Source organism: Rhyacophila brunnea, unplaced genomic scaffold, assembly GCF_057557595.1.
Source record: "Rhyacophila brunnea isolate RB1 unplaced genomic scaffold, BYU_Rbru_1.0 scaffold_7, whole genome shotgun sequence".
NCBI classification, from domain to species: Eukaryota; Metazoa; Arthropoda; class Insecta; order Trichoptera; family Rhyacophilidae; genus Rhyacophila; species Rhyacophila brunnea.
In genome coordinates, this window is record NW_028233339.1 from 31,243,049 (window position 1) to 31,257,507 (window position 14,459).

At 31.4% G+C, this 14,459-nt stretch overlaps 1 protein-coding gene across 2 annotated transcripts in view; it reads left to right on the forward strand.

The window, feature by feature from the left end:
• mthl1 (adhesion G-protein coupled receptor methuselah-like 1) overlaps positions 1–14,146 on the forward strand; it is a 265,760-nt gene extending 251,614 nt beyond the window's left edge. The window contains exons 3-7 of one of the 2 annotated variants that reach the window (XR_015071919.1): positions 3,144–3,328; positions 4,079–4,217; positions 10,960–11,131; positions 12,023–12,516; positions 13,653–14,146. Coding sequence is in view for 1 of the 2 variants with exons in the window: in XM_085958007.1 (XP_085814133.1) it covers positions 3,144–3,328; positions 4,079–4,217; positions 10,960–11,131; positions 12,023–12,214 (688 nt within the window). In the remaining variant the exon portion in view is untranslated. Of the gene's footprint in view, positions 1–3,143; positions 3,329–4,078; positions 4,218–10,959; positions 11,132–12,022; positions 12,603–13,652 lie in introns of those variants that run through there. The other variant, XM_085958007.1, reaches the window with a different exon arrangement.
• Positions 14,147–14,459: the final 313 nt, after the last annotated feature.

A 14,459-nucleotide genomic window follows, 5' to 3' on the forward strand; every position in this document is an offset into this window, starting at 1 on the left:
TTAAAAAAAAATCGAATTTTCATAAAATATATACATTTCATAAACAATCATGAATTATGTTGTAAAAAGTAAATAATGAATCGCTTGGAAAGAATACAATAAATTATTGTAAAACAAATATCGTTCTGTAACAACAAAATCAATTGTGATAATAATTCTGTATACAGTAAGTAAAAGGTTGGGTATCCGTTTCTTACGAAAATTAGTACGAATATTGTAATTTTTAACTTTTTTGGTTAAGGAAAAGAAGGCAATGAAAATTGACAATTTCAAATCACTGTATAATGTCCAGTGCCCAGTGTTCATAAGCAAAGCGCTGTAGTTCTAATCTGATACATACTTACATACAAAAGTAACAAATATACAATAGGCCGTTAATGATCAGAATAATAAAATATAACTTAAATTAAAAATACATAAAAAACGCGTTATTTTACATTTTGCTCTCTCCATCTTTAATTAAGATATTGTATTAATTAATATAAAAATACAATGTGTAGTTCTGTTGTACTTATTCCACTTTATTTTATAACTATGAGGAGTATCAGGACCGGTTTTGTCCGCTTCAATAGGGTATTGTCAACTGATACAAGATACAATGTATAGTTTGTATTAGTTGACAATGGCATATTGAAGCGGACATAACCGCTCTTGATGATTACTAAATAATGTGGAATATATACCTAATACATATTGTGTTTTTCTAGTAGAAATTACTTACCATAATATATCATTTGATTAAAAACGGAAACGCAAGCTTTCTTAAGAAATCATGCAATTATAAAAGTATTTATTACACTGTTTAATAAAGTCTTAAAATTGAACACGTCATTATCATTAATTGTTGAGATAAGAAGCTATTTAAAATTGCTCCCCTCTGTAAATAAATCATTAATTCCCTATTTGGTATTCGAAACACGAAAATCCCACGGTTTTACGAGGCACACAACAATGTGGCAATATTCTCCATTAGTTTATTTTAAACACCATTGTTATTCATTCTCACAGCGTTCGCGTAGGTACAGAATTATGTACATCTCCATCGGCTTGAATCCACTCAATACTTCGACGTCAACAGAAAATTTGTTGAGTGTTAAACTGATCATTACCGTTTAAACTTTATACAGATTATTGATTAAATCGAGAACTTTCTAGAAGAATGCTCAAGATCATCATGGATTCTTGGACTTGAACGAATACTGTGAATAGCCAAATTACACGACCGATATATTTTTTAAATATTTTGCGTTCTCTCTTCGATATTCTAACTAACCAATTGAACGCGTTCATGACACGAACGTAATTATTAATAAACTTTTATGATTCCAGTCTTCACTGATATATGTAGGTATCTTGATATTTACTATTATTTAAATTAAAATGCTACATAAATAAACAATACACTGGTAGTTATGCGACGTATTATCTAGTATGAAATAATTTTAGCCACTGACGTTTATTAGAATATTGCTACTTGATATTCGATTGAATTGGTATAAAATACGAATAAAATGTTCTTTATACCCACGAACCAAGCAGCCGACTAAAACGATCGTCACCTATCACTTCTATATCAGATTGGCATGAATCGATAGTCGATACGGATGGTATAATTTGGCCATAACTATTATTACTAACGATGATTCAGTCTAGTTTTTCAATCAAGAAACTTTCCAACCTTATTGCACTATGTTTCTCTTTTGCACTTTTAGTCAGTTGATGTCATATAAATTATCTAATTACCAACATGATAATTCGCCCTTCTTTCAAAACATAGTTGATAGTAGATATTAGGCGTATATGCTTAAATATCTCAAATTGAACTTCCCTGAAAATCATCATATTCTTTTATAAATCCAAATGCCAATCATAAACCAACTAAAATGTCTAATTTTTATGAGGAATCCTTCGGTATGGTATTTTAATATTATCAGATTTCTTGTATCAAGTTAGTGGAAGTAGTGTATCGAGCTATCTCTAACATAAACATTATTCAGTATGTATTTAGAGAAAACAGTGATATCGTTTTATTCGCGAGGATTTTGTAAATTCGAAAAGTCATCTGAAACGGATGTTATGTTTGCCACTATCAAGCGACATCTCTCGCAATAATTACACTTTCACCTCGTTCTCCGATGACTCCTTTGGGAAAAAGAAACTTTACGACGAAAAACATATGCGACAATTATTTATTTCACACCTATTCTTAAGATCGCTTCTGTTTTAACTTGAGATTGCGTTTTGGATGGATTTTTTTTTTGACAAAAACGCACGCCTTTATTGCCTGACTTGGGGGTAACATAGCTCTAGTATAAACAAAACGGAAGTTAGTGTAATATACCTACTTCCTACACGTGGTATAAAAACATAAATAAAATACGACTGGTTTCACTGGTACAAACTTGTTCTCTTCTAGAAAGTTCCATTAGTTTACCTCCTGGAGGTACGAAAGCTATTTAATGGGTTAGATTATGATAGGTACAATGGTTATCGTAACACATGTTTTGATAGGATTAACCGATATTAGATACCTACTAAGTAAAAGTTCATTTTAGTAGCCATGTTTAATACTATCTGAACTATATTATGCTATCAGCAATAAGCAAACCAGATAATGTGCTGATATACCTACGTATTTATTTACTTGCATAACACAATGAATATTTGTTTTATCAATAATTAAAGAACTTACCTATCACTTATTTTTCTCCAATCATGTCCGATCCTATTAGTGGACCTCCACAGAGTGGAGGTTTGTATTGACAGATTTTGTTTTTACGAGAAATGGATGTCAGCCACTTGCTCAACCTACTAGGTCCATACTCTGACTCATACACAAATTGAAAAACAATATGTGTACTTGCCAGACCCAGGATTCGAATCTGGGACCCACGACGCAACAGGCCATCGCTTAATCCGCGCGGCCATCGTGGGTGATCACTTATACTAGATCAATAATACAATTATTATTGTATCTATAGTCAATCTGAGATTATGGAGAAATTGCTAAGGGATACCTGCTCCATGTACCTATAGGCATTTTTAAAAGACTTCTTATAATATTATATTATATAAAATATTATGTAAACATATATAAAACTAATGTTATCAAACCATTAACCTTTATTCTCTTCTTATTACAGAGACTTCCGACCCACAAGCCTTGAAAAACGCCAAGAAGTGTGCAGGCTTCGAGTTTACGAAGTATTCGCTTGGGGAGGTCCTCTACTGATCGCAGGCGTTGCAGCATTGTTGGATTATCTACCTCCAGACCCTCTTCGGCCGTTCCTCCGGCCAAGGTTCGGAGTCAGAAACTGCTGGTTTTATGGTAAGATCCTCAACATGTTATGTTATTTATACAAACTACATCAGTTATCGCTGTCTTTATTATCAATACTTACATAACCCTGATTGCATTTTAGGGCTAAGGGTGTCATCGAGATTTTTTTTAAATTTAGGAGGTCAATATCACAATTTACACTTCAACCGACTGTCAGTTATGTTACTTCCAGAAAGCGTCTCTTCTTCGGTATATCTGATAATATGGTCTTTATCTACTTTCTACTCTCAATTTCTCTTCTCTTCTCAAGTCTCCTTACTATATTGGTTACTTTGTAGAGATTAAAAAAACCAAAACGGTTCTAACGTTTGATCAGATGTAAAGTTGATGGTACATTAAAGGGCTAGTCACTTTCATAATAAAATGATACGTAAAAATACAAGTACATACGCAAGTACAAGTATGTACAAGCATGTGCAAGTACAAATATGCCTAGACAAAAATAATCCTGTTATATCCTAATATCCTGTTAAGATTTTCGTTACATAATAACACTTGTAATAATTCTCGAAGGTGTTTTAACCATTTCAAAGCTCTAATATAATTATCATGTAAAACGGACTTCACCACTGTCATCGATGAAAGCTCCACAAAGTGATCCGCACCAAAAATTCTACGATACCCTAGCACCCTATTTTAGTTGTTTGTCCCATTAAGACGTATTAACTGTGATAATCATACTAAGTATTATAGATAAGCTCTTAATAACAATTGTATTATATCTAATTTTATTATCAGGTGACATGGAAATTTTGACATTCTTCTTCGGACCCATCGGAATTCTTCTTGGAGTCAACCTGCTTCTCTTTGCTTCGACTGCTCGTCAGCTGACCTGTGGACTTTGGAAAAGAGAGGATGTAAAATCTACCACTGAAAGGTTTGTTTTCTTATGATAATTTTGAAATGTAGCATGTAACACAACTGGCATGGAATGATGCATATTTTCATCATTGTATCCATTCTTTGTTCTCTTGATGACATTTAAGCTACCCTTAGTCTGAAACAGTTATATTTTATTATATCCAGTGAAGTATTAAATATTTGTGGATGTTAAAACAAGCACCCTAAATACCTAATTAGTTTGTGTAATAGTTTTGGGTAGCAGGGTCTATAATGTGCTGCGCGTTAGGTACAGTGTAAGAACCCGTTCTTAATGATACAATAGCAAAATGTGTTGTATGTTATCTTATCCGTTATTATCATAATTTTAACATATATTCAAGATATATCAGCTGAACAATGTGATGGAGAAAATAATTCTAAATATATTGAAAATGACGGAATCATTCCTTGATCTTTCTATTTATTATGAAGTTACTAAATTAAGAGTACTTACTAGATGAAAAGTCATTTATCTCCACCTCACCTTTTTAATTAAAATAAAACACAATAATGCAGTAGGTACCCACTTATTCCAGCTAATTTAATAATAATCAGGGCCAGTTTCGTCTGCTTCAAATGGACATTGTGTATTTAACAAGTGGCACAAAATATACAATAATACAGACATTAGTATATGTAAGTACTAACAAATTTTATAGTCACTTATTGAAAATATTGACAAAAATTACCCACCTTGTTCGTTAAGGCTCATTGAAGTGCCACTGTAGTACTAAACTACGACCATCTATTACCTGAAATACGAAATATGAAATTTAAGACAAGTAACTGAAAGTTTACATAGTGTTTTGATTAATTTAAATATACTGTAAAAGACTTTTACATTAGTATCTATTAGGTACGTACCTACATATTATTATTTATGATTATGTCATAAACAAAGTCATTAAAGATCATTCTAGTAAATTCCCTCGAAGATGTAAGAGATTATTTTAATAATTTATAGATTTATTAAATTTTAAAAGATGCCACGGTTTCTAGAAAACCGTGCGTTTATGATAGGTATTCGTTTTATTTATATTGAATTAAGCCTCAGTATTGTCACACAATTTCAAGCTAAAAACAGATTATTAAGTAGAATCACTTACAATCAACAGTAGCTACCGGCAAAAGATTTTTTTTTAATCAGAAAGAATCCATTACTTCATGTTATATTCGATATAAGTACATATCAATAATTAATTATGATATAGGTAGGAACCTGATTAATATAATATTATATAATTCAGATTATGATAATAGCAAATTTGTTTCCCTAATGTTGTCTCACAATGCCAATACATGTTAATATGTAAATTTGAAACCCTTGTATTTGATAGGAAAATCCAAATATAAAGAAAATCAATACATTTTGCCTAGCAAATAGCATGAGAGTGTGTCATCTGAATAAAATAATTATTTCGATCATTTACTGTTTCGAAATAGGGGGAGATTGTATGATTGTAATATGAAACGTGTCGGAAAAAGTTTCCCATTATAATATGTGGCATTTGGCAATTTCGTGTTTGCCATACAAGGGGGTATTAAATTCATGAATAGGGCTTCACAGCAAATACTATGAGGGGAGATTAATATAAATTCACAATAAGTTACTACATAACCGAATATAGGTATACTAAAGTGACTTCGCTATTTCTTATCGTACTATTTCAATAGCATTTATGTCGGTATTTAATATTTCTGAATTCATGGTTCTATTCAAATAACAATAATTATTTATGATCTACCTACTTAGTTTTTTTCGACATTTTTACTCTCGATTGTCAATTTCCCATGGCACACAAAACGTTGACATAATAATATTTAGAGTTGTCCCTGCAAACTCCTTGAAAACAAAATGCGACCCTCATCGGTCGACCGGGATACGGCGTAGTTTACGTGAAGGAAGCAATCGCTCACGTCATGCTAAACTACGAGTAATACACATGTAGATAAGTTGACAAAGAATCATCACTTAATTGCGAATAGCTAGTTGCATATCTGCTAATTGTTGTCATGTTGTGGGTTACTAGAACGTTTGACGTTATTAAATTATTTTTTTAATTCAACGAATAATTCACAAGATTTGAGAGTGTAACATTCTGTATGCACCTATATTAAACATACATAATTTTAAAACACCCTAGATACGTTTATACCTATTAGAAAAAATCTTTGAAATTCAACCACAAATTTTCAGAGATTTGTACATGATTAACACTCTCAAATAACACAAAAACCGATAGACAAAAATTAACGAAATTTGATAAGCATTTTAAGATGTAAAAGACGACATATTAGTTAATTTCGTTGTTATTAGATAGGATGCCCGTGACTTAATTGCTAAAGCATATTGACGCGAATCCAGTGTATACATACGGGTTCAAGTCCCGTCGGGCGTCGTTTTTTTTTCAAAGCTTTTTTCTAGTATGCGTAACTGGGATGTTTTCAAAATATGTATATTTGACATTATGGTATTATGCTGTTTATGGGTAAAACAACAAAATTTGGCGATACACTAGGTCCTAGGAGAACACTCACGGCATATCGATTAAAAATACTGGTATAGATAATATTATCATAACTCAGTAATGTTATTCAGAGTGTTCAGAGTGTAGGTATGTACGCCTTGAAAAGATGCCATTAATTTGTCTGTGAAACATGTTTTAACATCTGTAGTAATTATTTAAAAATATTATACCTAGTGTTTTTTTCTTTATTTGTGCTTAACACTTGAATATTTTGAGTTACAGACTAACTAAAATATTTTTTACTGTACACACTGCCATAACTAGGCGCCTGCTGTTAAATACACAATAAAATAAATACAAGATAAAAAGAACTTTTTATATACAACGTTATTAAATTTTCTCTTCAATTATTATGCTCAATATGCTCAAACTTGTACTTGATAAGTAAATAAAAAACAAACAAACAAATAAATATAGAATACTGAAATGTCATTTTGATTTCCATAGTAACGCACGTATATATTAATAATTTAGTCACCCACTTAACAACCAATAATAGCGGATTGGATTACGGATTTCTTCCGAAATAACTTTTCATACAAAACAGAATTAACTGAAAATGAATTCAATTCTACTTAACGATGGCTAAAAGTATTAAAAGAATGCATTGGCATCGTGTTCTGATTTATTCTAAAAGTTTCAAATGTCTAGCTAGTCGGGAAGTTAGTTAAAAATCGATTGCAAGATTTGTACTGGTTAAACAACCACCGGACAAATAAGAATACGAGCTAATAAAAACGTTGTAATAAAATAAAATAAGCTGGTCTGGTTTTACATAATAAGTTATGAAAACAAAAGTTACCAAAATACCTTAGATTTCGTTCAATTCTATTCGATTGCAATGAACAACTGAAATACGACAGACAAATTTTCAGAGTAGTTTAATGCCGGGTCCACACTGGCAACATGTCGCCGGCAACCTCGTTAAATTTTACGATAATTATCATACTTATCGTAAAATTTAACGAGGTTGCCGGCGACATGTTGCCAGTGTGGACCCGGCATAAGAGTTACAAGAGTTTTAGCTATGCATTTTTTCTGTTATGTTTAAAATAGTCTTATATTTTTATGTTTTTCTTTTTTCATATAATATTATGTAATATATTCAGTTAATAAATGACTAATAGGCAGTTACATCAAACATACATGAGTCATTAATAATGCTGAGATTATTTATTACCTCTTTTCTTTATACAGTTAATAAATATTTATAGTCATTCATGTGTTACCTACATACTATCGATTATTTACAAATAGCTGGCTATTAATAACTAGTTATTAATTCTTTGCGAGAATTCAAGGAGGAATAATCAACACAATATCACATTGAAAGTATATCACGTTTTGAGATGATGTGACAATAGCTAGGTGCCTAGGAAAACTCACATGAAATGAGCTTTCACGAATTGAATAATTATTGCGTATACGATTTATTCTTAATATTATTCAGTGTAATAAAATCAATTTATTCAATACTTACTACTAAGTGTTACTTACTACTACTTGCACTACAAGTAGGTATTTTTTACATTACGTAAGTAAGCTTTTTAGTATTTATTTTTGCCATTGTTTTCCATTGGCCAAAAATAAATATGGTATCGATTTGGTTTTACAGAAAGCAAACACGACCTCTTGAAAAGCGGTCACATTTATTATGTGATATTTTAAAAATGTATAGAAAACAGGCTGTGATCAATAAAATATATAAATAATGAATGTTTTGTATACCTACATCTCTTCTTCTTGGTCGTTCCCTCATGCTTGAGGAACGTGACCACCTTGGAAATCTCTCATCTTTTGGGCCACCAAGACTTTACACCCCTCTCGATCCTCTGTTTCTCTCAGGGTAGAGTGAAAGCTGTCCCTAGTCAGCTCCTTCACTTGGTCTCTCCAGCGCGCCGACGCTCTTCTTCAAAATCACCAGTCTCTCCAGGTTGTCAAACAATATGTCAAAAAAACTGCTGCATGCGTCGCAAACATACATAGTACATACATTTATTATATTGTAACCATTTTGCCAAACCATCGATTAAAGATTCGTTGAAGGACACTGATTATACCTAATCATACTTTTGACAACCGCAAGTCAAGAGCTAATGAAACAGAATGAGTTAAAATTTTAGTCTATAAATGGAGCCGACATAGTCGCAAGGATTAGTTGATGTCTCTATTGAGAGTGTTCTACGAGATCAAATCAATGGCTGTGTCTTGGTTGTATCTGACCAAATGTCACTTTTTCATAATGACGACAACGTTGACTTTTACAAACTAATTTGAACTTTGAATTAATCACTGTTAAAAGCGACAATAATAACTGTCAGATTGCAGATACGATACTAGAAAAATGGAGTCACCGTATTGGTAATTCACTCACCGACTCCCATTGGTTGATAAAACGTCATGTAGCTGTTTATACAGCCAATAAAAACGGAAATATGATTTGAATTAGGATCTAGTCTCAAAACTTTCTTCCTGTGGGTCTATTCTATGCTTATCGACCGCTAAAGTGATAAAGTGAAAAATATTATCAAACTTAGGGTAGGTTTGTATCAAAATATTAGCACTTATTGTAACAATTACACGAAGCCGGTTTTTATTGTTGCAATAAGTGCTATATTTTAACAGCACCTATCTTGCTGCTGTTAAAATATCGCACTTATTGCAACAATAAAAACCGGCTTCGTGTAATTGTTACAATAAGTGCTAATATTTTGATACAAACCTACCCTAAGTTTGATACTATTCATCAATTTAGTGTTCGATAAGTATAGAATAGACCCACTGGAGATTATAATAAAATATGCCCGTACTCACCTATTATAATGCGTGTTGCATTCGCTTGTCTGCCTTAGGTCAATGGCGATTCACTTACATTTTATTTATTGGAATTAATTACCTCGCTTCTGAATACATCGTAGTGTCTTGAAACAGCTTCTAACAAGGCGGTCCTCTTTGTACAATTTATCTATGGCTATCATTACATACAATCTCGTCGTTATTTATTTGCATCAGCCTAATTCAGTGACGCACAAAGTTAATATTTAAGGCAATGGGGGAATTTCCGTATTTTTTATAGAAATTTTAGTTTCACAAATCTAAAAAAACCTGTACCTATAGGTACATATTAACCAACAATAATCAATCACAAAACTACAAATTTAGTTAATATTAGCCTTTTAAATATTCACTGTTGATATATTATCAGCGTTCGTTCCTCATTTTCAGTTCACGTCTGATGCAAAAACGAATAATGTAACCGTTAGATTCATTTTTGCTTAGATATAACTTACGAAAATTGGGTTAACTGTCAAACAGATGTGATACTGGACTCACTTTTTGACATGTATGATCAGTTTAGTCTGGAAATCATTCACGCTTGAACAAACGCTACCAAGTTATCAAAATTTACTTTTAAAATCAGTCGTCGATTCGCGCAACTTATATAAAAACTTATAAGACGACTTCATGAATCCAAAAAGACGTGAATTTTCCTGATGCGGATTCGAACGGACATCTTCCGAAACGGGCAATCTGCCACTCATCTACCGTAGAATATCATTATAATCTTCTCTTTTTCCTTTTCAAGAGATTCAATGTTTATATCCCATGATAATTTATGAAATGAATCTGTCGGTTGTTATTCACCGCTAATGTTTGAGTTTATTTAATAATAGTTGTACAACTATAGGTAAATATTTAATGTGAGGAAGTGTTATAATATAATGGTGAATATCCAGTGAAATGCATACATGTTATATATTAAACTCCTAGTGCCTAGTAGGTACCTTCGCCATACGCCACTGTCGCAATCATTGAATTGCGCAATTCATGGAATTTCTACAATCAGATTCAATTGAATTCAACATGTCATCTTGTGGGAAGGTTAAATAGAAAAATGCTTATGTCTTAAGGTATAAAAAATCTAGATATCTTGCAGTTTTCGGCCTCACGAATTCAAGTTCTGGCCTGTGCGATGGGCACCTATACTTATACGAAATATATTTATAATATACTATATACTTAATATTTATAATATATGACGCTTTCACCTATTTTATTAAAGGTTTTATTTATCATGTGAATGATTGGAAAGACTTCAATTGTATGGCAACACTTTTGTTTAGACTTTTATTACCACAGCCTCGAATATCATTAATAATTTTATTATCTATTGTTATTATGTTAACGTTAAATTATGTTTATTTCCAGGGCTGCACTTGGACGAGTTTGTATGAAACTTGTGGTGGTCATGGGAGTAACTTGGGTGGCTGACGTTATCTCGTGGGCTGTTGGCGGACCCGACTATGTTTGGTACATTACGGACCTCATCAATGCGCTGCAAGGAGTTCTCATCTTTATTGTTGTTGGCTGTCAGCCGCAGGTACTTATATTTCTTACTATTGTTTTATAAGTTATAAATTAAACAGACAATCGACACACAACCCATCTTCCATACGGTCAATCCATACATCTTTTGTTTGGAAAACATAGGTTCGTTAGTAGTAAAATAATGACAATCATTTTAAAATTAGGTCTGTTTTACTAATTCCAAACAATTTTTTATCCAATTGTGTTTTAGGTTTAAATGTTTAAAACGTGGGTTTATAGTTCAAAATAGCTAGCTGTTAACATAACTTTGTATAAATTAGTTTTGAAAAAAATGTCCAAACCATTATGGAGTTCTGACCTTCTGGGTTCTACCATCTGAACGCCAGTTCAATAATTATTAATATATTAAACATATGTAACACAACCTTACAAATTCAATTTAGACAAAAATAAAATTCTGTACCTACTATTTAATTTAACAGTTCAGACTATATTGACATGAGTGTGGAAGTAAACATAATTATTGATGTTGGCCAAAGGTATTGCATAAATGTAGTGACAATCAAGAAAGAGCTATTTCCTCCCTTCAATTATTTTTTTAAAGGTTTTGAGACCCCTACCAATTAGGTGTCCCTGACTCTTTATTTGGCTGTATAGTAAAATAATCTTGAATACTATAATTTTTTCTACATATAACTGTATTATTTATAGTTTTATATAATGTTTGTTTAGCAACCACCATAATTTTATACTAAAAATTCATCTAAACCATTTTTAATAATGACTCATTGTTGGTCAATTAAAATTTTAATTTTATCTGATTCCTTGAAAGGAGATTGTGGTGTTCTCTCTCTGCCTTAAACTCATTCTCAATTTTAAATATTATTGTAAAAGGCACTTTATTTCAAAGGGATGTTAATTAGTTTTTTCCTTTTGTTCTTAGGTATGGGCAGCTGCAAAAAAAATATGGTGTCTGAAAAGGCTGAGAAGTAATGTGACAAACACTACGGGGGCTCCGATGCACTCGTCCTCGCAGGGCCTGCCGTCCATGGGAGACTCCGTCACTAATAACACCATTGCCAACAATACTTCCAATAACACCTCAGTTAAAATACCCCTGGAAACTGTCTGTTAAAGGATATTTTACTAGAGACAAATGAAAGACTTTAAAGTAGCCAACCAAAGTTTCATCAAATCATCACCCATAAAAAAAACATGACTGCAAAAGAAGTGAATCTCATCAAAATCGCTCACAAGAAATTTAAATCGGTGACATATTGTCTTGACACTTAAAATAATACACATGTATTAAAATACAGTTGAGCCTTTTTCTGGAAAGGTAGCATTATCCTGAAATCTTAGTTTTCATTTAAATTGATTAAACTCGACACCCACATTCAAAAAGAACTATTGTGTATCACCACTCTAACGCTTTTAGTGCCATCTATTATGGAGACTAAATTATAATGATTTTAGACTGTTATGTAGAAAAATGTGTGGTACGTCAATTCAACAGATTTGCCAAAAACTAGCGATATTGCGATCATGCTATTTTTCCAGAGAAGGGGTCAATTAATGATATGAATTCTATCAATTCTATCAAGAGATATATTAGCATAATAACTGTTCATTGTCTATTTATACAAAACTTAGACGTGTTATTGAGATTGTGTTTAATAATTATAAATATTAGAATATATTATTCTATAAAAGGTATCTAATATAACTGATTGTAATACAAATAAATTTAAACCTACCATATTGTTTTAAGCAATTATTGCATGGGTTTATTTTATTTGTGTAGAGTCCATACAACAATCCATATTTGACAAATATATTCCTCCAACGGGTATTACATTTAACGGTCAACGAGATATTTTCTGTGAGAGACTTTTGTTTTAAAAAATCATTAAAACACACTTCTTATTATATAACGATTGTATAATTAATTACTATAATATAATTTTAGTTAGGCGTAGTATTTTCGTGTGATATATGAACTAGCTAGATGTTCGACGAACGTAGACGGATGTTCAAGTATTTTATATAATTTAAATTGTGTACTTGGTGTATATATACATTGTTAAGATTAAAAAATAACTAATAATTGACGTATTTAACTGTGTATCTGTAATTAATTTAAAAAAAATGTGTATTTCACTATCGAAATGCATATTTCACAATACGAATTGCACACATTTCGATAGTGTTTAAAGCTACATTATTAATAATCATTTATGTAATGTGTTAATTAATAATATAAAATAGTCATTGTAATTGAATAGAAATTATCAATTATTTTTTTTGGTTATTTAAATATTTTTTTTACTGTGCAACTATTTTTTAATGTAATTTCAATTTTCATATTACTTCTGAGATGAAAATACTCATTGTGTATGTATTAAAGCCTTAATAATGTTATTTTGTCTTAAATGTTCAAAAGCTTTACTTTTTATGAGCCGAAATGGCGTTATACTCATCTTTAGCTTATTTATTTTCAGTATTATATTATGAACTATCTTAGCCAGTATAAAATATACCTGTAAACTGTAAAGCGTTACATAATTGTATAGCTCTATAGGTACACCATTTGGACCTTGCAAAATCCACCAAAACTACAGAATTGTTAGATATTTTTCAAATCATAATGAACTAAATAACACTCATTTACATAATATCAATTACATTCACAAATGCCTTTTTTTGAAAATTCTAACTATCATCCCGTACATGTCCTGTAAGGTTGTTAGTTCAGTTATCATTCTATTTTAATTTCTAAATTCCATTAAGAAATGCATAGGCTATCTTGAAAAATTCATACAGTAATATTCTGCATATTGGTTTGGCAAGTTTGCTCTCTTTTCTTTTGATTCAATGAAAAAGCAGCATTTTTCTTATGTCATTCCTTTCTTGGTTTTACAATTGATGTTTGGTTGTAATAAATTGTGTTTAATAAATTGTTTTTGTATTATAATGACAATGTGCATAGTTTACAATAAACCTTGCCAAATTGTATTTTACACTAAGAAATGTTATTTTCGAGAGAACATAAAACTTCTTTTCTTTCTGCAATTATTTATGTAACCCATTCCCATACACCACCATAGACAACAGACATGTTATAATATACCTACCTTTATTACATTACATTGGTAAATTCCACACAAGAGGATAACCTCAACAAGTGGCACCGTGCCGTCTATTGGAGTGACAATGCATTTTGACTATTCACGCCCCAGAACTCAACAAAGTATTCATAATTATTATTAAATCGAAATTGTGGCATAAATAAATAAAAGACAATATTTCCAAGTCTGATTTAGTGCAGTGTTATGCGACATTATAATATACAACAACATATGTTTAAACTTTAAAGGGAG